Source organism: Xyrauchen texanus, chromosome 19 (genome assembly GCF_025860055.1).
Source record: "Xyrauchen texanus isolate HMW12.3.18 chromosome 19, RBS_HiC_50CHRs, whole genome shotgun sequence".
NCBI lineage: Eukaryota > Metazoa > Chordata > Actinopteri > Cypriniformes > Catostomidae > Xyrauchen > Xyrauchen texanus.
The window spans coordinates 4,333,132-4,357,488 of NC_068294.1; the positions used below are offsets into that span (position 1 = coordinate 4,333,132).

At 37.0% G+C, this 24,357-nt stretch overlaps 1 protein-coding gene across 1 annotated transcript; it reads right to left on the reverse strand.

Annotated features, from left to right (window-relative positions):
* Positions 1 to 813: 813 nt before the first annotated feature.
* LOC127659395 (protein farnesyltransferase/geranylgeranyltransferase type-1 subunit alpha-like) lies at positions 814 to 23,352 on the reverse strand. The gene is made up of 9 exons (XM_052149188.1): positions 23,164 to 23,352; positions 21,157 to 21,242; positions 20,928 to 21,042; positions 11,725 to 11,829; positions 9,699 to 9,825; positions 9,440 to 9,588; positions 9,148 to 9,210; positions 7,355 to 7,532; positions 814 to 2,063 (listed from the first exon to the last, which is right to left on the reverse strand). Exons 1-9 carry the CDS (start codon positions 23,295 to 23,297, stop codon positions 1,923 to 1,925), a joined length of 1,098 nt encoding a protein of 365 aa, XP_052005148.1. The 5' UTR covers positions 23,298 to 23,352; the 3' UTR covers positions 814 to 1,922.
* Between the last annotated feature and the right edge of the window lie 1,005 nt (positions 23,353 to 24,357).

Below are 24,357 nucleotides of genomic sequence, written 5' to 3' on the forward strand. Positions count from 1 at the left end.
GTTAAAAATAATTAATACATGTTTTCCATGTTGATGTTGTTATTTTTTTTATAAAAAAGCAATACATATATTTTTATGAAACACTCTTTTTTTTTAATGAACAGGGTGTGAAAAATCTACCAATTCACTCTCTAACATTTTGTAATTCAGTTGATATTTATTAATATTATAACCCAACAATTATTTATTGTTGTCCAGTTTGTCTGTATTATATACAAAATGATTTTATAACTTTGAGGATTTGTTGTATACAATAGTAATATATTTCTGTCTTATTTACTTTTTCACTTGGATGGGGGGTTAGGGGTTATAATCTGTCAAATAAGGTATCTGTTTTTTTTTCTTGAATTGTCTTGCTGATGGTCTGTGGCAGCCCATTAGAACTGTATGGTAAAAACTGGTGAAATTTGGCACTCATTCCATGCTGAAATCTCCATATTAAACCATCTAGTTCTACCAATAGTTTAAAGTTTTGCTTCGAACAGATAAAATTGCAAAATTCAGTTCAAACCTGGTGGTTTCAATTTTAGCTTCTATAGATTTTACACCATCTTGAATTTAGTAAAAAAAAAAAATTCCAAGCTCTACCCACAACTTCCTAACCAAATTTGGGTCAAGTAATAAACACATTTGTTCCAGCACCATCAACTGAAGGATATAAATCGTTCTAAATCTTACTAAAACCATTGAAATGCCTTTTTTTGTTGTTGTAATTACTACTTTTATAAACACTTCCACTGTATCTTATATCGTTTTAACAAAACCCTTTCTGATGATCATTTTAGACAAAATAAATCTCAAAAATCATTCAGCTTTATCATATTTTTTATTTTCTAAAAAAAAAAAAAAAAAAGAAATTGGATTTACAGTCAAAATATGAGAAGAGTTAGTTATATAGACCAGCATTTGCTTTGGCAAGAGTAGTTTCTGTCTACACCTGACACAGGGTAGTTATGAATAAAATTGCTTTGACAGATGACACAAAACTTTATCTGCCGACTTAAAGAAGCCAAAATAGTTGACTCTCACAAAACTTATCATGACCATGTTCAGGTCACATTTCACCCATAAATGTACATTAAGAAATAAGTATCAATAAATTGAATAATATTTTAGGCCCATTAAGAAATGAAAATAAAGCCTACTTTTTGGACAACTAAGATGTTTTCCCTTGTGACATTGGCAATGTCATGACAATTAAGCATTTTCCACAAAAATTCTCGTTATATTGTAATGTAAAATAATTTTTACTTATATTTATATATCATGGTGATTTCATTGGAATGAAACACAGCACAAGTGTGCTTGTTTGCCATCTCCATTTCTTCGTGGTCCAGAGTTGTAACCATGTGAGGCATCTCCATGGACACTAAACCCCTTACGGCCATTTCATTCACTGTATTAAATGTATATGTAATATATACAGTCAAAATGCTTGTATAATAGTAACAAGAATCCTATAATAATAATAACGGAGTATGAGAATTACCAAAATAATGGCCTTTAATATGTGCTTTTTCTTTATCCTAAAGATCAGCTCAATTTACTTTATATAATGAATATTATAATAAAAAAATATCTTTTGTTTTCTCAATTGAAACATGACCTGGACATGTTTTTGTGAGACCCAAATAAACATGATACGTCAAAGCATTTCCCATAAAACTCCAACTGTACAATTCCATTTCACTATCCATAACTGAAGCATACAGTTCACTAGGAGTGTTTAAGCAAATAGATAATTTACACTGTTCTTTGTTGTACAAGTACTACAACAAAGCTTTTTCTAATACAGTCAAGCTTAGCTGCATGGAATCATACACAGATAAAAAGTTCTGTCAGCTCTGTCATTCTTTTTGCTCCTTCCAAGCATGTATCAAGGTGTGTGGCTCTCCTCAGGGGTCACTGGGATTCTCATCACGCTACTCGGAAGAGGAATGGGGCGGGTCAGAAGAGGAGGTGGTGGGGTCACCAGAGCCATATGTGTTCAGCAGTGAGCGGGACACGTAATTCCAGTATTCCCTTCTTATGTTGTCCTTCTCCTCAGCTAGTAATCTACAAAGCTAAAAAAAAAATCAAGAGAAAATACCTGAGAGGACAAGAGGTGGTGCTCAATTACAGCATTTGTGTGCAAACAACTAGGCCTCCAATTTTAAGATTCAAAACAAACTCTGATTTTAAACACATACAGTTTACAGGAGTAACAGTACACATTTCATGCAAAACAATACTGAAACAAGAGGAGTGAAGCTCTGACATTTTCCCATGGAAAGAGAGCCTGATGTGTGGAACAGCAGTGAGAGAACTGGGTCCCCCCCGAGCAGCAGGAAAAGCCAGTTCAGACCTTCTGAAAAGAACTCTGCTGGTTACACTCATCAATATTCTGCACTTCACAGTCTCAATGAAAGGTCAGGAGTCTGAAAACTGCAGCAAAACCTGCTGAAGAAATCCTGAGAATCATTTCACACAGATGTGAAGTCTTTATTGAACCCATTTAGAATTGTGAGGGCTCCACTGTAAATACCCTTAGAACCAATCAAAAATAATGTGAAGAAACCATTCTAGAACCATTTCTTATCTGGGAGTATTCCTCCAGAATTCCTTCTAGAATGTAGAATTTTTAAAAACAATTCCACAGTAGAGTCCATAAGAACCATTCTAGAACTATTTTAGAACTGTGAGGATTCCTCAGAATTCTATGTGACGATTAAACAGGGGAATTTATCAGAACCATTTTAGAACCATGAAGGCACAGATATACTTCTAGCAAAATCAAAGTACAAATGTGTGATGTATTTTTGAACAAAATCTGGCTAAAACAAAGGTGTTTTCAAATGAGTTTCTTTTGTTGAAAAAGCTCAACGGTGCAAACTCTCTGGAACAATTCGTACCCATTGCTATATCCCTTCATTCTGCCATGGTCCACGTCATCGGTGGGTGCTCCATCTAATTTGAGGCCATTCCCGCATCTATTATTATCATTCCTTTATTTGTATTCTGCTCTTTTACACCTGTCTGACACCCTGTGCAGGTTTCATACAGGTGAAACTCGAAAAATTAGAATATCGTGCAAAAGTTCATTAATTTCAGTAATTCAACTTAAAAGATGAAACTAATATATTATATAGACTCATTACAAGCAAAGTAAGATATTTCAAGCCTTTATTTGATATAATTTTGATGATTATGGCTTACAGCTTATGAAAACCCCAAATTCAGAATCTCAGAAAATTAGAATATTACATGAAATCAATAAAAAAAAGGATTTTAAATACAGAAATGTCAGCCCTCTGAAAAGTATAATCATGCATATGTACTCAGTACTTGGTTTGGGCCCCTTTTGCATTAATTACTGCCTCAATGCGGCGTGGCATGGATGCTATCAGCCTGTGGCACTGCTGAGGTGTTATGGAAGACCAAGATGCTTCAATAGCGGCCTTCAGCTCTTCTGCATTGTTTGGTCTCATGCCTCTCATCTTTCTCTTGGCAATGCCCCATAGAGTCGCTATGGGGTTCAGGTCAGGCGAGTTTGCTGGCCAATCAAGCACAGTAATACCATGGTCATTGAACCAGGTTTTGGTACTTTTGGCAGTGTGGGCAGGTGCCAAGTCCTGCTGGAAAATGAAGTCAGCATCTCCATAAAGCTTGTCTGCTGAAGGAAGCATGAAGTGCTCTAAAATGTCCCGGTAGATGGCTGCGTTGACTCTGGACTTAATAAAGCACAGTGGACCAACACCAGCCGATGACATGGCTCCCCAAACCAACACAGACTGTGGAAACTTCACACTGGACTTCAAGCATCTTAGATTGTGTGCCTCTCCATTCTTCCTCCAGACTCTGGGACCTTGGTTTCCAAATGAGATGCAAAATTTGCTCTCATCAGAAAAGAGGACTTTGGACCACTGAGCAACAGACCAGTTCTTTTTTTCTTTAGCCCAGGTAAGACGTTTGACATTTGAAGCCCATGTCCAGGACCCGTCTGTGTGTGGTGGCTCTTGATGCAGTAACTCCAGCCTCAGTCCACTCCTTGTGAAGCTCCCCACACATTTGAATGGCCTTTTCCTGACAATCCTCTCCAGGCTACGGTCATCCCTGCTGCTTGTGCACCTTTTTCTTCCACACTTTTCCCTTCCACTTAACTTTCTATTAATGTGCTTTGATACAGCACTTTGAGAACATCCAACTTCTTTTGCAATTACCTTTTGAGGCTTTCCCTCCTTGTGGAGGGTGTCAATGATGGTTTTCTACACAACTGTCAGGTCAGCAGTCTTCCCCATGATTGTGAATTCAACTGAACCAGACTGAGAGACCATTTAAAGGCTCAGGAACCCTTTGCAGGTGTTTAGCTGATTAGAGTGTGACACTTTGAGCCTACAATACTGAACCTTTTCACAATATTCTAATTTTCTGAGATTCTGAATTTGGGGTTTTCATAAGCTGTAAGCCATAATCATCAAAATTATATCAAATAAAGGCTTGAAATATCTTATTTTGCTTGTAACGAGTCTATATAATATATTAGTTTCACCTTTTAAGTTGAATTACTGAAATTAATGAACTTTTGCACGATATTCTAATTTTTCGAGTTTCACCTGTACATTTGACAATTTTTTCAAAAACAGTGGACGACATGATAAAATGTGCTCCACTTTCCAATCAACATTTAAAAACAATACATAAATAGTTAAATAAAATAGACATTGCATATATGTCATCATATTAGCAATGTTTCTAGGACTTATTCAACGGAGTAATAGCCCATACAGCAAATACACCCATATTTGCAGTAGTAATAGTGTTATCATAATACAATAACAGAGGGTTATAGTTAAATGTTATGGGTGTGTATAGTGTTAGCACATTAGTACCATGAATGCAGAATGTGAATAAGACAAATTACTCAATATCTAACGAATATATATGATTTAAATCATCATTGAGTGGTTAAAACAGCATTTTTACAGATCACATGTAAAGTCTACTCAAAGAATGAGGCAAGTAGTCACTGATAACACATTTTATTTTTGATATTATTTGATGTTTTACATGTAGTCTTTTGTGTCCTTGTATTTAAACACCTCCCCCAACGACATGGCTGGTGTGTGAATGTTTGCAATCAGTATAACAATGCTCGACTGTTTCTAACTTTCTAGTTTCGATCAAAATACGAAGAAAGATTTTGTCGTTAGTAAATCTGGGCCTTAAGAATCCATTCTGGAACCATTTTAGAACTGTGAGGATTCCTCAGCATTCTAGAAAGTAGAATTCTAAAGAACCATTCATGAACTATGTGAGGATTCCACAGTAGAATCCTTCAGAAGCATTCTAGAATCATATGAAGCAACCATTCAAGAGCTGTGTGGGTATTACACAGAGGAGTGCTTCAGAGCCATTCTAGAACTGTCTGGGAATGTAATATCCTTCATTATAGACCACTCTTCTACGTGTGCAGATTTCACTGTAGAATCCAATCAGAAATGTTCTACAACTGAGTGATGGTTCCACAATGGAATTAATCAGAAACACCCAATGGCGTATGGCTCAACTTGTCTTTCCAGCCTGATGACCCCACCGTGACTGCTCGGATCTCGGCTTTCCTAGCAGACATCTCAGACTGGATGAAGGAATACCACCTTCAACTCAACCTAGCAAAGAGAATGATTCTTGTCTTTCCAGCCACCCTCTGCTGTTGAGCACAACATCACCATTCAGCTGGCTTCATCTATAATAACACCATCCAAAAAAGTCAGAAAATTGGGTGTAACTATCAATGACCACCTCAAATTCACCAAATACATCTCAGTAACTGCCCGATCATGTAGATTTGCACTCTACAAAATTAGGTAGATAAAACCCTTCCTCACCGAATATGCTACACAACTGCTTGTTCATTCACTTGTCATATCTAGACTGGATTACTATAATGCTCTTTTAGCTGGCCATGGTGGAATCCTTCAAAACTGTTCAAGAACCATTCAAAATATTCTCTTTTAAACCATGCAAGAGTTCCATCACAACTGTTCAAAACCATTTTAGAACCATGCAAGGATTCCATCATATAATCTTTAGATCCATTCTAGAACTGTGTGAGGATTCCACCATTAGAATGGAGTGTTCTAGAATGTAGAATTCTTAAAAACCATTCGAGAGCTATGTATGGATTCCACAGAAGAATCTTTAAGAACTACTTTAGAATCATGTGAAGAATCCTTCCAGAAGATTTTTAAAACTGTTAGGACTCCATGGCATTCCTTCAAACATCTTCTAAAACGGAGGATCCATAATTCTCATAATTCTTCACAGAATAACCATCGGTGGATTTCAGTTTTCCTCTGAATGCTTTCAAATTCCTCCTCTCCATTTGGATGCCAGTCTGACTGGAACTGAATGGTAACAGCAGTTTTGAACACATGCACATGGCCTCAATTTCAAAACAGAAAATCATTTTCAAACCAATCATCTTCACAGCACAGGATAGAAAGCCACACCAAAGAAATCTCATTAACCTCAACAGACACAACATCTGCATGTTTGCCCAGATGCAGTGAGTAAACACAAGGTCTGTCACAGAGAAATACTCAAGCATTCCCAAAAACCTCTTAAAACACACTGGAAATGGGTTGTCTAATTTTGTACAAATCATCAAACGGTAAAATATTCAGGCTATATAAAATATACATAGCTGTTAGTGAACTTACATGTTACAAGATAAGACATATACTATACACTATAAGATCTGATAAAACTATGTATTCCATTTTACATTTGGTACTCTTCATAAAACATGTTCCTAATTGAGCTCTTCTGTTCCCAAGGGGCACACGATGTAAGATTTACAATAAGGATTTCAAAAAGAAACTTTAGAGCACTGAAAAACAACATTTTGCACTGGGAGAGCAATTTCTAGCCTAAACAAATTGTTTACGCTACAAAAAAAATCCCATTACTTTTATGTAACTCTTAAAATGTTTTATAATTTCCATGACTATTCCAGGCCTGGAAATCCCAATTTTAAAGTTCCCTGATATTTCCAGGTTTTACACGACCAAGGAACCCTGAAATTTGGTCATATTCAGATTGTGTGCCATAATTTATGATTTTTTTTTTTATAATCCTGTTTCTAGAAATCAGAATAATACTGCTGGCATACTGTATAACATAAAATAGAATGGTGTGAAATAATTTGCATTTCTTTGCTTATATGGAATATGCTGATTTATGTATACAGGAATATTCCAATAGTAGTGATGAATGCCAACATGTTTTTTCTGGATAACAGCTTAGCCAGAATATATCGCATAAATAAAATATATTTTTTTTACTGTGTTGGTCTGTGTGTGAAGTCAGAGCTCACCTCTACAGCCTTGTTAAGTGTGTCTTGCTGGTTAAAGCTGGAGTTATTGGTCTCCAGAGCATCTTCAAAGAGGTCGACCAGGAAGGCGGTGAGATAAGGAGAACTGCATGAGTCTTGAAGCTCCATCACTTGTTCCAGCAGTCCAGGGTACGAGGAAAGCCCCCCATCCTGCAGAATCCTGAGTCATACAGAACATATTTAGAACATGACAATGTTTGAGAAATTCTGTACATGTAGCTAGAAACATGGTGCTTATATGCAATTAATATATTTTAAGCTCTGGACAGGCCGATAATTTGTAACACTAATTTTAAACCTGCTAGTCTAGGATTTCCTCTAGATTTCTAAATATTTCAGAAAAAATACAAAATTTTTAGAAAAGGAACTATATCCAGTGAATATCCTTTAGTGAGCTGTGATGTTGACAACACTTTCCCAAAAGAATCCACTAACATGACATTGTCAAGTTTTTATTTGTGCATTATACCTTCGTTTTTCCAATGGTTGATGCCAATATCTAGAAAGCAATGTGGCTAATAGCCGATATATACTGATGAGCCAAAACTTGACGTGGTGAACCAAATAACGTTGATCATCTCCTAACAAGGCCACATGTCTGGGTAGATTAGATGTTAAGCAAACAAGTTCTCGTAGTAAACGTGCCGAGTGCAGGAGAAATCGGCCAAATTGTTATTGCCAGACGATTGGGTCAGACCAGCTCTGAAACGGCAAGGCAGTGGTGCGTACCTACAAACAGTGGTCCGAGGTGGGAAAAACCACAAACCAGAGACAGGGTGTTGGGCGCCCAAGGCTCATCGATGTACAAGGGCAACAAAGGCTACCCCATCTGGTCCGAACCGACAGTGGCACAAGTCACAGAGAATTTTATTAATGGTTAAATCGACAGTGCATCGCACCCTGCTGCTTATGGGACTGTGTAGCTGCAGACAAGGTACACCCCTTCATGGCAATGGTAATCCCTGATGGAAGTGGCCACTTTCAGCAGGAAAATGCACCCTGCGACACTGCACACATTGTTCAGGAATGGTTTGAAGTACATGATGAAGAGTTTAAGGTGTTGCCCTGGCCTCCAATTGTTAATCCAATTGAGCAACTGTGGGATGTGCTGGACCAACAATTCAGATCCATGGCGGCTCTATCTCACAACTTACAGGACTTGAAGGATCTGCTGCTAATATCTTGGTGCCAGATACCACAGGAGAATTTCAGAGGTCTTGTAGAGTCCATGCCTCGGCCGGTCTGCACTATTTTGGTGGCACGCGGAGGACCAACAGTATATTAGGCTGGTGGTTATAATGTTCTGGCTCATGGTGTATTTCTTATATAGTTTATAAACTGCATTTTAAAGACAACAAATACGATGTACACAAAATGTCTTAACAATTAACATGTAAAATATCACTCATTTGACCAAATATTAAGTCAAAATTCAACAAAATTTTAAACAGAAAAAAAGATTATTTGCAAACTATAAGCAAGATAGGTGTACAATTATCAGACAAATACAGATAACCATGGACTGGACAAATAGTCAGATTAAATGGCCTGGACAACACAATGATCTATGTCACTGTTATTTCGCTTTTATAGATCTCAACCATCACAAAGACAACTCTGTTTATAAATAAGCCCTATAACAAGAGCATCCAGTTAATGGTAAGCAGTGCCATCTGCTGGTTATACAGGGCATTGCTGTACCATCCTAAATAATGCAGACGATTTTATAGGCTATTTAAAACATTCAAGGTGTTTATTTCCAGAAACAAACTCACCCTTTTAAATAGTTCCAAGCACTCTCATTGTGGGGTGCTTTCTTGATTTGTTTTAGAGTATACCTTAAGAGAAAGACAGGGGGAGGGGGAGCGAGAGAGAGAGAGACAGGGAGAGAGAGAGAAAGAGTGCTAAATGTGCCATATCGCAAGATTTTTAAAGATTAATAAATAATATGCATTAAAAAGCGAGTTGGGCCAGCTTTTATAACACCATATGATCAATGATGTTTCGGCACCATATATTGACATTTTTCCACTCTGAAAGTTCTATTATCTCATTTTAGAGACTCACTGCACTTCTCTGTCTAGAATGGCAGGATCGGAGTATCCACTGGTGTGACTGATGACAAAATGTCTCTGATTCCATGCAGAGTTATTTCTCACGTCATCCTCTAACAGTTCCTCTACATACTCCAGCTCTCCATCCCACAATTTATACTCCTGTGAGACACAAAGTGACAGACCTTAAACTCAGCAAAATGTTTATACATCACACACTGAGGCTGCTTACTAGTCCGAGGTTCTGTTGTTTCTGAAATAAGACTCTATACCTGTATGACCCACTGTCTGTGCTGCCAAGCATGGTAGTTCTTGGCATCTTGACTGAGGATTTCTGCTACAAACTGAAGCTCCTCTGATGGGTCGTTCAGCCACTCCACCACCATCCGCCTGTGATGCCTACATCCGCCGGTACAAGAGAGACAGAGAGGGAGATTTCAGAGAAGCAACGTTTTTAGAAAAGCAAAAAGGAACTATGAGGAGGAAACCAAGACCTTCAATTCAGCCATCAACGGCAATTTATACCAACTTGCTACCTTAAATGGGTCAAATATATACAAATAGTATAATAATGAATATAAAAATAATAAAGAGGGCCTGATTTATTTGTGCTGGATTCAACTTTATTAAATAGTCATACTTCTAATGACTAGGCCAGTTTCACATATCCTCCGTGAGTTCAGAATAAGCGAGGCATGAGCAGCGCGTTTTCATTTCGGCGCCGATTACACCATTCACAACGCAAACATGAGTTCCGAGGTGACTCATCCCAAACGTGCCAGTGAGCATATAGTTATGGCATTGAGCCTATTTTTGCTGCACGTCTCACACTGAGCTCAGCAACAAAGGAGATTATAGAAAGGACGCAAAAGCAAATATTTAACAATATTTAAACCGAACCTAATATACACTACACTTACATTGCAGGACTTTTTATATAGACACATCCCAAAAGCGGCGCGTTGCCCACGCCTCGCTCATGCCCCGCTCACGGAGTGTGTGTGAATCTGGCGTTAGTGGTGTTTGCTAAGGCGAGCATCAATATTGCTACTGTTTGCTGGTGAAATGAACACTAGAGGCACTACAACAAGTGACAACAAGCTGTGTCCCAAATGACACACTATTCACTATGCACTTACATGTACTCACCCATGTAGTGTTTGAATTTTCAAAGCAGTATTGTCCCAAATGGAACACTTAATGTTTTTTTACTACACGGTTTTATTATTCGCCATTTATCAGCTGACGGAAGTGACGTTTCAAGCGCACGTGCTGGGTTGCTGCTAACTTTAATGCACTAGCCAACCTAAGTTCAACACTTCAAGGACGTACATATTTACACAGCTTTGGGTGACAGTAAAGCATTCAACTCACATTTGTAAGGTGCTGTATCCACTGAAGTTTCCTTAGATGCTCCATTCTTCATTATTTAAAAGTGTTTTTTCAAACCAGCAGCGCAGCCAGGTAACTCTGCCCCATCTGACATGAACGGCAAGCCACGTGCAATGAGTGCATGAGGTGTCCAACATTCCACACTCCGTTTTAAAGGTTGAAAAAGTGCATCATCCGGGTACTTAAAATACACTTCTTTTTGTTTCATTTTCAGTGTTAACGTACTACTCGCACTACAAAATGGCATAGAATAGTGTAGAAGTGTGCGGTTTGGGATACACCTAACAATTATTATTAGTTGAAAGTGTCTTATAGGAACAGTTGCTGGTGTTTTTCTACTCATATTTGCTTTTTATGACATGATCTTTTAGGTTTATTTTTAAGGTTTAGGGAAGGTAGGTAGGTTTTGTTCATTGCAAACTCGATACAGCATTAACCTTAAAACCCTCATCGGTTTGGGAAAAAAAATAAGGTATACTCTAAAAAAAAAATTTTATTTGCTTTTAGTGCCACACAGTATCCCTTTAGAACTGACGTGATGTGCATAAGGACCAACATAATATCATTTTGAAGAAATGTCACCACCGAGGAATGGAGAATAAGCTTTAAGCTGCAGCAGAGGGCAACATTTTCAGTAAATAGTGAAAAAAATTAATAGCCTAGTTATCATAGGCTTAGAATAATCGCTTAGGCTTAGTTGTCTTATGGACAACTTTTATGGTGTTTTTTCCACCTTTTTATTGCTTGATAGATTTAAGCTGCATAAACAATCTTAAACAAAGTCTCTTTTTGTGTTCAATGACAAAAAAAAATAACAGCATATGGGTTTGGAATGACATAAGAGTGACTAAATAATAAAATGGCGAACTAATTCTTTAATGTGAAACTGGTCAAGGTGGGCCTTACCAGACTTGGTAGTTCTTGGGCTGATCTTCGATAATGGCTGTGATGTATTTCATCTCTTCTTTCAGGTCTTTATCTAGAGCCTGCAGTAAAACTCTCCTGTAGTGCCTACAAATAACACACAGCACAAAACATGCTCAGTTTACAATGCTCTTAACATGATGAGTGGGATAGTTCACCCACAAATGAAAGTTCTCATCATTTACTCACCCTAATGCCATCCCAGATGTGTATGACTTCCTTTCTTCTGCAGAACACAAATATTTTTAGAAGAATATTTCAGCTCTGTAGGTCCATACAATGCAAGTGAATGGAGACCTAAACTTGGAACCCATAAAGGCAGCATACAAGTTATCCATAAATCTCCAGTGGTTAAATCCATGTGGTCAAAAGTGATATGCTAGGCGTGGGTGAGAACAGACCAAGAATGTAACTCCTTTTTCACTGTACACGTTGCCATTGCAGTCTCTTGGCATGGTCACGATTTCAAGCTCGATTACATTTCCTAGTGCTTGACGCATCCGCAGAGCACTAGATGCACTAGAAAGTGTAATCGAGCCTGAGGTCATGATCGCCAAGTAGACTGCAGATATCAAGATTTAAAGTGAAAAAGGAGTCATATTTTGGTCTGTTCTCACCCAAAACTGTTTGGAAATATTCTGAAGACATGAATTAAACCACTGGAGTCATATGGATAACTTTTATGCTGACATTAAATGCTTTTTAGAGCTTAACATTTTTGATACCCATTCAATTGCATTGTATGGACGAACTGAGCTGAAATATTCTTCTAAAAATCGTTTGTGTTCTGCAGAACAAAGAAAGCCTTATACATCTGCGATGGCATGAGGGCGAGTAAATTATGAGAGAATTTTCATTTTTGGGTGAACTATCCCTTTAAAACAGGATGAAAGTTTATCAAGGAAAAACTTTACCATTTAAATGATGATTTATTTGAAGCACAAATTATGTTTGCCATTTAAAGTGGACTGGGTCCTCACGTAGTTTTAATTGATTTATACACTATATAGATCACCCGGGCCTTATTCAGATTTTTTTTCAGATCTTGTAGTTAATGTAGTTAAAGCTTTAATTGTTGGTGACTTCAACATTCACATAGATAATGAAAATGATACATTGGGATTAGCATTTATCGATATTCTCAACTCTCTTGGACACAGACAAAAAGCAACTGGACCAACTCATCGCCATAATCATACGCTAGATTTAATTCTTTCATATGGAATTGATGTTGATAATATAGAAATTCTGCCGCTGAGAGATGACATCTCTGATCATTACCTTGTATGCTGCGATCAGCTAATGTTACTCAATCTACACCACACTATTGCTCAGGTAGAACTATTCTTTCAACCAGTGAAGATAGTTTCACTAATAATCTTCCAGATCCATCTCATACACTCAGTAAATCCCAAAGCCCAGAAGAACTTGATGAAATAACAGAAAATATAAATAGTCATCTCTAGCACTCTTGATAGTGTCGCCCCACACCGATTCAAGAAAATTTAAGAAATAAACCCTGCACCATGGTGAAACTCAAGAGAGAAACTCAGAAAATGAAGAGCAAGTGGAAGAATACAAAATTAGAAGTATTTTGTGGTGCATGGAAGGATAGTGTCTGTAGCTACAGACAAGCACTAAAAGCTGCCAGGTCAGCATATTTTAGCTAACTCAAAGTAAATAACCACAAAAATCCTAGCAGTTTATTCAGTACTGTGGCTAAATTGTCGCAGCACAAGAGTAATGACTTCATGAATTTCTTTGCAGATAAAATTGAAATAATCAGAAATAAAATTGGAATTATGCAATCATCTGTCACAGAACCTCAGAAAACATTGTCTCATACTTTTCCTCACGTGCAACTTCAATCCTTCACCGTCATAGGTTATGAAGAGCTAAAAAACTTATCGAAACATCAAGTGTCACAATATTTATGTTAGATCCAATACCAACCAAGTTCTTAAGAGGTATTTCCTGCATATCAAACATTTTCTTAATATTATTAACTCCTCACTTTCCATAGGACATGTCCGAAGAAATAAAATGGCAGTTATCAAACCACTTATTAAGAAGCCACAACTTGATCCTGGAGAATTGGCTAATTATAGACTGATTTCAAATCTCCCGAAATGGTATATATGAATAATTTCATTCAGGATTTAGGCCCATTACAGTACAGAGACTGAACTTATCAGAGATACAAATGACTTGCTCTTTTCATCTGATCAAGGCTGCATTTCTCTTCTAGTGCTTTTAGATTGTAGTGCTGCCTTCGATAGCACAGATCACAACATACTCTTGAATAGGCTAGAGAATTATGTTGCATTTATGGAGCTGCATTTGTATGATTTAGGTCCTATTTATCAGGCCACTACCACTTATTTCTATGTAAATGAGAAAATGTCAAACCAAACTAAAGTATGGAGTAGGGCTGCACGATATTGGAAAAACCTGACATGGCTTTATTTTTTTTTTCTGCTATATATATTGCGATATGAAAAAATACACTTCACCAAATGATGTGAACAGCTCTATTTGAGAATAATTAATTAATCTAGAAAGATTGAAGTGATTTTGTAGGGATCTGAATCTTCATGGAAAATTAAAAGCAAAAAAAGAAACTGAAAATAACTTTTTACTTTATTTATTTTGGGTAGTTTATTTTATTATAATAATTAATACAATGTTTAATTCACCATGGTTCCATTGTATTCATGTAATAATCTTCTATCAATTCAGGCTAAAGTCAATGATCTAACATGTTATGATATTAATAATGCATGTTGCTTACCCTAAAATAAAGGGGCTCATTTGTGAATGAAGAAGTGTGGTGTCTAGAAGGGATCCAGGAGATTACAGGAGGCTTTATCTCTGTAGCTTCACACTAAGGGCATTACACTAAGGAGGAAGTTTCATTATCACAATATAGAATATATGTGAATGACAAAATAAGTCATATAACATTTTATTACATTACAAATTAAATTACAAACCTCTTTTTTTTTTAAACAGAAAAGTAAACAAACATCTTTTAATCCATTTGAAAAATAAAAAAGACCAGCTAAACACCAACCCTGAGTGGTTTACAAACATCCAACATAAAATAAAATGTTTATAAAACAAATACATTTAAAGAAATAGTTGTGGGATGGCATTACATACCGTTTGTCAAGCGACCCGATCAGGTTTTTAAAACCCTCTTTAGTAACAGTGTTAATTGGTACCATGTCTATCGCGAGGTGAAATGTTATTGAATCTGTGATTTCTCTCTGCCGTTTGGAACCTTTCTCATATGGTGCAACACTGGCAAAGGAATCCAAAATTGTTTTTTGCTTTGGATGGAATTCAGATCTGGCTTTGCACTCGTCATACACAGATTTGTGGTGCCGACTTAAACCAAACAAATTGGTTGTGTTGCCTCTTGTTGTGGCAATAATTGCAAGGCACTCTCGACAAAGCACATTTCAACATCATCCTGTCTGTAGCCGAAAAATTTCCATATATCTGACAATGCATTGTTGCAACCAAATTCTCCATTTCTTTTTGCCTGTTCCTCACTCATTCTTTTGCCATGCGCAAGCAGAGCCTGCATGTCAACAATGTGCAGCAATGAACGTGTTTAAAAAAAATAAATAAATAATCTATGTGTATCCAATAAATTGGAGTAAATTATGTAATATCAGATATAATGCTAGTTTTCCTTTTGAAAAGAAAATATTGTAGACTGATATATATTAACCTTCCTACATCGCATGTTCAGCGATGTGACTAATACGGATCGCGATGTCGATACAATACATCATGCAGAACTAGTATGGAGTGCCACAGGGATCACTTTTAGGTCCTCTGATTTTCTCCTTTTATATGCTTCCCCTAGGAGAGAGGTGGGCAACTATTTTGGTAAAGGGGCCACATCGGGCTTTAAGGGGGGCCACATTGTGTTTCTTTTGAGATACAATGTTCTGCATTGATTTGGTTTTTGTAACTTTTATGACCAGAAATATTTGTGTACTCAATTTTCTCAAGTGTATCTGTGACTAATGGGACTATTCTGCAATTTCCTAAAGTATTGTATTGCTCTACAAAGGTAGATACTTTTCTATCAGGCATTAAATATAACCTAAATAAAGGCTGAGCTTATAAATGTATTTTACCATCTCTACTTCCCTGTTAATTTATTATTCAATTTAAAAACTCTACATCAGGGGTCTGTTATAATAATTAAAAAAAATGTTTTTACATTTATAGAGCTTTACTGCTTGGGCAAAGCGGGCAAGTTCAAATTTTCTTTTTTAATGGGTATTCTTTCATTACCCGTTTACATGCTAAAAGGGTCATGATGCAGGTCTACTCGATGGTTTGACTTTCAGCACACAATAGAATAACACAACTGCATGACTATGATAAATGATTACTGCAAGAGTTAGATTAACATACAGGTGCGAAGGAACTTCAACATTTCTAAATTGCACAAATAAAAAATACATATACATATTCATCTCTGGCTTGCTTTTGCTTGCACGTCAATGATGCCGAGATCTACTTTTATATTTAATTTAATCACTGAGAAGGTTTACATGCAAAGTAGCACCAAACATCACAAGCAGCCTCAAGAGTGGACACATAGTAGCCGTATAACACTTTTCCTTGAGCAGAATATTGCACTACAGATCACTAAGTTTGTTCAAAGGGGAAAGCGAGATAGAAAAGAGCACTCGCGTGCAGGGTTGCTAGATTGCACAAAATAAGTATAACATTAGGCAGAATATTTCCAATTTGCGCAAGTATACATCTCAAACTGGGGGTGTTGCGTCTCTTATATGGCAACCCTGAGCATGTTATAGGCTAGTGGAGATGTGTTACATCCCAATGCAAGTTAACTGAAATATCCAATGAAAAATAAAAACGCTTTTACGATAAATGAGCTGCGGGCCACATTAAACCATGTGGAGGGCCTGATCCGGCCCGCGGGCCGTATGTTGCCCATGTCTGCCCTAGGAGATATTATCAGGAATCGTGAAATACGAATTTCTTCAAAACCTGATGAGATTTCACAATTCTCAAAATTATCAGAGTCTATCAATGAAAAAAAAAGATTGGATGGCCAGAAATTTCCTTCTACTCAATTCCGATAAAACAGTAATAATTATTGGACCAAAAACTGCTAAAAACAAGTTGCTACAATATAAATTGACTCTCGATGAATGTCCTGTTATATCGTTTTCAAAAGCGAAGAACTTAGGTGTTATATTTGATACCAATCTGTTCTTTGAAAATCAAATGACCAATGTTTGTAGAACAGCATTCTTCCACCTAAGAAATATTGCTAAATTACGGCACATGCTCGCTGATGCCGAAAAACTAATTCATGCGTTCATGACCTCAAGACTAGATTATTGTAATGCATTACTGGGAGGATGTCCAGCAAGATCTATAAATAAACTTCAATTGGTTCAAAATGCAGCAGCCAGAGTGCTGACGAGAACCAAGAAATATGATCATATTAGCCCCATTTTATCATCGTTACATTGGCTACCTGTTAAATAAATATTCATTTTAAAATTCTATTAACGATGTACAAAGCTTTGAATGGTCTAGCTCCGCAGTACTTAAGTGATCTTCTACCACGCTATATTCCATCATGTTCATTACGGTCGCAAAATTCTGGCCTGTTAATAATTCCTATTTTTTATTGATTTATTTATTTACCAGGGACAATGCACATTAATCAACATTTCAGATTACACTTCAATGTAAATGTACCAGAGTTAGCTAATAAGCTAATTTTCATCCGTAGTCCCTGGGCAGGTTACAACAAAAGGAGGTAGAGCCTTTTCATATTAAACTATGAAATAGTCTCCCTAACACTGTTCGAGATGCAGACACACTCCCTCAGTTTAAGTCTAGACTAAAGACTCATCTATTTAGCCAGGCATACACCTAATTTATCCTCCAACCCACAATTAGGCTGCTTTAGTTGGGTCTGCCGGAACCAGAAACCAGAAACATTGAGCATGATCTCTAATTCTGCAATAAATTGAATGGCATCTATGCTTATATTATTTTATTTGTTTCCCTGTCTCAACTTCGGGACTCCTATCCTGAGGTCACCAGAACCGGCTGTATCCAGCTCCATTCCTGCTTCGTGTTGGACTCCACTGCTACGTGTCGCTGTGTGATGATGACTAAATACAGCCGGTGCCAGCCAAACATCACTTCAATCTATTATGATGGAATGATGAACTGATGCCAACTCCAACCATAAGACATGGGATACTTCATATGCCATTGTCTGAACCTTGGATTTAGGATGGACCACACCGAACCTCACCAAACTTACCGGCCAGGTTGAACTGCGATGCACCTCACTAATCTCTGCCAGCATCACCTTGGTCTATAGATGGACTACAATCTTGAAATGGAATACATAGACTAACTATTGCCAACAAAAGCCTTCATCAGCCAATTAACAAGGACAATTGCATCTATGTGAACTTCTGAAGTTAATGCAGGATGGACTTCAAAGACATTGGTCATTAATCTTACAGTTCATACAAAATCTATGTTTAAACACTGACCCTGACCTTTACTTAGTTTAATAATTTTAAACCATGACATGCACTATACATAAGTAATATTTACATTATATTCATGATGTTAGCAAGAGGGGAACTGGCCCCCACAGTGAGTCTGGTTTCTCCCAATGTTATTTTTCTCCATTAATCTACATCTTATGGAGTTTTGTGTTCCTTATTACAGTCGCCCTCAGCTTGCTCACTGGGGTTATTAATACAATTATTATTTAATTACTTATTGTTAAACACAATTCACAATCAAATTTTATCATACTCTACTATGATGACTAAGGGTGTGCAATCTTTTCCAGAACATTTTTTTGTTATACTGATTGAAAGTCTCTTCACATCCTAATAGGAATCAATAATTAAATTGGTCTAAATGTAAAACAAAAAATAATAATAATTATATATATATATATATATATTAGAGCTGTCGAGGTAAAATGTTAACGCGTGATTAATTATACAAAAAATAACGCGTTAAAACAATTAACGCATTTAATCGCATGCTTGTAGTACCACGTGTATACTCCAGAGGGCAGTAAGTGAAATGTCAGCTGTGTGAGCAACACACAGTTTATACAGTGAAGAAAACAACACATATGCATTACTAAGGGATCTCAACATGTGTTTAAAGATTGAGTATGAAACTATATTTAACTTGACACAGTGACCTACCGGTAAACATTTTATTTTTATGGCGCAACACACCCGAGAAGTGACACAATCATGTCTGACGTAGTTCGTATGGTAGGGTGACCACCTGTCAGTCCCGAAATTGAAAGCTTTGTCCTGCATCCCGCATGTCATAAGCAGTATCCCGCATTTAAATTTTGTCTGTATAATTTCTATTTTATTATTATTTCGGCATCATTTTATTTCATCGTCCTTTAATTACAAAATCACTATAAAAAAAGTTCATAAGAAAACACGGAACATGCGCAGTGCAGCCTTTTTTTCTTGCCAGAGCGGGAAAACACTGGAAAAAAACTGCAACAGTAAAATGGGTCTATCCGGAGCTCCCGAGAAGAAAAAGTGTCTTTGTTCGTATAATAAAGAATTGGAGAAAATATGTACATGGTTAAAACCAGTTACAGGTGTCCCTAAAAAAGGATAAGTGCAGGGTATGCCACCGAAGTTTCACGGACAGCTCTGCTGAAGCAGTTCAGTGCCCCAAACATGACAGCTCTGATATCTTTGGCTTTGAGCTTTCCTGAAATCAACGTGCTCGTGGAGAGGGTGTATTCACTGATGACCGCTGCGTGGACAGAGACAAGGAACTGAGCATCTGTGGACCTCATCAAAAGTGAACTCCTGGTGAAAGTGAACACCTACACCTGCCAGGAGTTCTACAGTCATAATGAATGAGAAGGCCCTACTCAAAGCAGCCAGATCAGATTTACTTCAGATTTACTTTAGTGCATCTGGTTCAGATGCACTAAATCTGGTAAGATCGCATTTAATCTTTCTAGTCTTTAATAATGGAATTGATGTGCTTATTTGGAAATGTGCTTTTTAACGATTAGATTATTATTTTCACTTCATTATATTTACATTGAGTAGGTCTGAGCTGTTAAAATTAGTTTGTATCGTAGACCTTATGCCAAACTGAGTGACATTCACAGCGCCGTCATTAACATTTAACATCACTGCATCACACATTTTACATCTAATATAAAATCAATATTTATTCACCTAGTACAATAATAGTAAGTTATCTCTCCCTCGTGTCCCGCATTGTCCCTCAAAATCAGGTCTGCTGACCTGCAACAGAGCAATAGCCAGGTGGTCACCCTATCGTATGGTCTTTACCTCACAAATACTTAATTACCGGTTAAGGAGGTGTCCTTTAAACTGTTACACCATTTTTACCCAGTCAATCTTTATTTAAGAAACATGCTCCCTGAAATAGATCCACTTTGCTCCTTCTGTAATGCTGTGATGAATCTGCCCCTCACCTTTTTTGGGAATGTGTCCACGCAGTAGTATTTTGGAGATTAATCGGGACACCATGTAATTAATTTGCTTAAAAACTTTGAATCGATTGACAGCCCTAATATATATATATATACACACACACACACACACACACACACACACACACATCTTCTGTGGAAGGGACAGGACTAAAAAAAAAAATCATTGCATTCGGTCTGAATAGGATAGGATGTCCTTCCTGTCTGTCAATCTATATTTGCAAACCACCACGCAACTTGTTAGCGCAGTCTATTACACGTCCTCAGCGCGGGTTCCTTGACGCTGTGCAGTGTGAGTGCGAGAATTACATTCGTTATTATTGCTATGTCTAGCCTGTGAATGAGACATAAGGTAATCTGAAACTGTTGCGATCGATTCCACCAACATGTCTCTCCTCCTGGCGCTTAGATTTTGCTCTGTGTGTGTGTTCATGTGTGATAGAGGAGGTGTGGCTTTGGAGACACCTCTGAAGTGAGGGCGGGCTCAATGCTTTCAAAGCTAGCTTCTCTGTATTACACACCCTAGCTTTAATGCATGATCTTCTGTAAAGCTGCTTTGAAACAATGTGTGTTGTTGTGAAAGGCACTATACAAATAAAAATGACTTGACTTATAAAAGCTTCAATCTCACCATACTGTATAATTGGCAGCGTTGAGATCGATGGCTTCAGAGGTCAGTGAAAACGCTCGCTCACTCTTCTCATCGTTCTTCAAAAGTGCTCGAAACATGTCAAATACGTCTGCAACTGCAGAAACAACATTTATGTAGAAAATTGACAAGTCCAACATCATTGATCAACTATAAATAACTGCTTTTGAATTAATTATATATATATATATATATATAAAAACACACTTACATTTCTCTGAATAAGCGATCTTCACAACAGGGTTAGGCCCATCATCTTGAGGAACGGGTTCTAGATCGGCCCACTCTTTTCTGTCCCTAAAACAGCAAATAAAGCAGATTAAATGAGTTTATGAGCTTGCACGTAAGTGTAAATAGATAGTTTACCCAAAAATGAAAATTTTGTTAGGATTTACTCTTATGTCTTTCCTTATTTCTTCAGTGGAAAACAAAAAGGATATATTTTGCAGAATGACCACACTAACCTGTTTTTATACAATGAGCCGTAGAGCTCGGAAAAAAAACTTTGTGTCCAAAAAATGGTCGAAAATGATTCAGATTTAAAATGATATACTGTCTAAATGCAACATTTTCATTTTTGGGAGAACGAATCCTTTAATTTCCTGTCATATGTATGCATAAACTATTACATATACAGTTGAAGTCAGAAGTTTACATACACTTAGATTGAAGCCAATAAAACAATTTTGTTTAACCACTCCACAGATTTATTAGCAATCTACAGTTTTGGCAAGTCGTTTAGTACATCTACTTTGTATGACACTTAATCATATTTCCAACAATTGTTACAGACAGATTGTTTCACTTTTAATTGACTATATCACAAGTCCAGTGGGTCAGAAGTTTACATACACCAAGTTAACTGTGACTTTAAGCAGCTTACAAAATTCCAGAAAATGATGTCAATCCTTTAAGCAATTAGCTTCTGATGCTAATTGGAGTCAAATGGATGTGTACCTGTGGATGTATTTTAAGGCCTACCTTCAAACTCAGTGCCTCTGCTTGACATCATGAGGGAAATCAAAAGAAATCAGCCAAGACAAATTGTAGACCTCCGCAAGTCTGATTCATCCTTGGGAACAATTTCTAAATGCCTTAAGGTACCACGTTCATCTGTACACACAATACTACACAAGTCTAAACATCATGTGACCATGCAGCCCTCATACCACTCAGGATGGAGACACATTCTGTCTCCTAGAGATGAAAGTAGTTTGGTGCAAAAAGAGCAAATCAATCCCAGAACTGTTGTTCAAAGGACCTTGTGAAGATGCTGGAGGAAATGGGTAGACAAGTATCTATATCCACAGTAAAACAAGTCCTATATCAACATAAACTGAAATGCTGCTCGTCAAGGAAGATTCCACTGCTCCAAAACAGCCATAAATTAGCCAGACTACAGTTTGCAAGTGTGCATAGGAACCAAGATCTTACTTTTTGGAGAATTGTCCTCTGGTCTGATAAAACAAAAATGTAACTGTTTGGCCATAACGACCATTGTTATGTTTTTGAGGAAAAAGGGTGAGGCTTGTGAGCCAAAGAACGCCACCCCAACCGTGAAGCATGGGGTGGCAGCATCATGTTGTGGGTGTGCTATTATTCTGACAGTTCACATTCTTAAAATAATGTAGTGATCCTAACTGACCTAAGATAGGGAATGTTTTCTACGATTAAATGTCAGGAATTGTGAAAAACTGAGTTTAAATGTATTTGGCTAAATTGTATGTAAACTTCTGACTTCAACTGTAGCCTACATTTATACTTGTACATACATCTCTTGAAGTTCTACTAAGGATTAAAAACACTCATATAGACAAGGATAAAACAAACTCTTTTAATCCTGCTCAATTCTTTTGATTGTTCACACATTACTCGCTTGATTCTCATAAGAATCTAATTTAGTTCATGTGAATCACAAAGAAAATGAGAATTGAAAAAGAACTTCAAAAAGAAAATCTATGGTGATCTGAATCAAAACAGACTGAGAATCACTGAGATAGAAATGGCTGATCTACATCAGAAAAGACCTATGGTGGTCACAAAGAGTTAATTTAGGGTTAAACGGTTTATTTGAGCCCTGTTGGAGATTAATGAGACTTTTTTATAAATCCTCTAATTAAAAGCTGATGTTCCATACAGGAGCGAAAACAATGACTCATCTTAAACTGAAGTGATTAGCCGCAATCACACTCATTCAAATGTATCATGCTAAACTCACTTGTAGAACACATATCGTCCTGGAATTGGCTCCTCATAGTGCATCTCCGCCTCCTCTGCAACATTCTCCTCTTCAACTCTCTCCTCCACCAGATTCTCCATCACAGAGTTGGAAATTTCTTCGACAGTAGACATTTCACAAACTGAACCTGGCTAAATGTACAGACAGCTATGAAAGCTAATGTTGGTAGTTGTGGGAAGCCAGAAACACCAGAGTTAACCTGTGTTTCAAAATAAAAGTCAGCGGTCAAACAACTAAGCTAGTTTCGGAAACGTATATTACTACCATACTACTCAGTATGTCATTTCGAACTCTATATACTGTAATTCTTATATAGTATAGCATGATTGAGAACATATATTTACTATATTTACAAAGCGTACAAATATTTGTACTACAGAAAAAAGACGAGGAAAAAAAAGGTAAAATACATAAAGAAACCCATGAATATACGACGAAAAGAAAGTGGCAATGTACAAAGCAAAAACAAGAGAATTTAGATATTCAGGCAAATTTGGTTTAAACTACAGTGATAAATTACTAATATAAATAAACCTTTCATTACAATAATAAATGCACATCTCTGGTCCCTTTTTATTTATTTTAAAAGTCAATTTATTTATAAGAATGTTCAGTAGGGCCAGGGACTATTTAGCAAATTGGACCAGGAATTGTAACGTCCAACGGAAGTGGATGTATAAAGGAAGTCCCGCCTTAATTTAAAGGTAAAAGAGCCAATCACATTTAAGATAAAGATGTCACCTGTAAATCAACTTGAGAACGTGCATGCTCATTAGCTAATAAAGATGGGAAAACTTTTCCATTGTATGTAGAGATGGGCAGATCGAGGCTTCGTGAAGCAATGAAACAGTCGAAGCAAATGTGCCATTTTGTTTCGAGGCTTCGAATCAATCCGAAACCCGTCTCCACGGTGACACCTAGTGGTCACTTGCAGGTGTTGATCTGAAACAACCTTTACAAAGAGCTAATAAAAAAATGTGTTGGTTTTTTTTTTTATTGTATTTTTGTAATATATGAAGCTTGTAACCTGTAGTCTCTTCACATTGCATAATGTGATTTTGGTCATGAAAAATGAATATTAATAAAAATAAATCAAGCCACAATGTCTCCCTTTCTTATAGATTTTTATTCAAAAATATTAATTTCTCTGCTGTTGAAGGACTCAGCCTACTT

Bases quoted from the DNA above. Each gene is read 5' to 3' on its own strand.
- LOC127659395 (XM_052149188.1), bottom strand. From the start codon at position 23,297: ATGTCTACTGTCGAAGAAATTTCCAACTCTGTGATGGAGAATCTGGTG. The intron at 7,533-9,147 runs GTGAGTTTGTTT...TGTATGACTCAG, and splicing joins GCTTGGAACTATTTAAAAGG to GATTCTGCAGGATGGGGGGC. The intron at 2,064-7,354 runs GTGAGCTCTGAC...TTTTTTTTTTAG, and splicing joins CACTTAACAAGGCTGTAGAG to CTTTGTAGATTACTAGCTGA.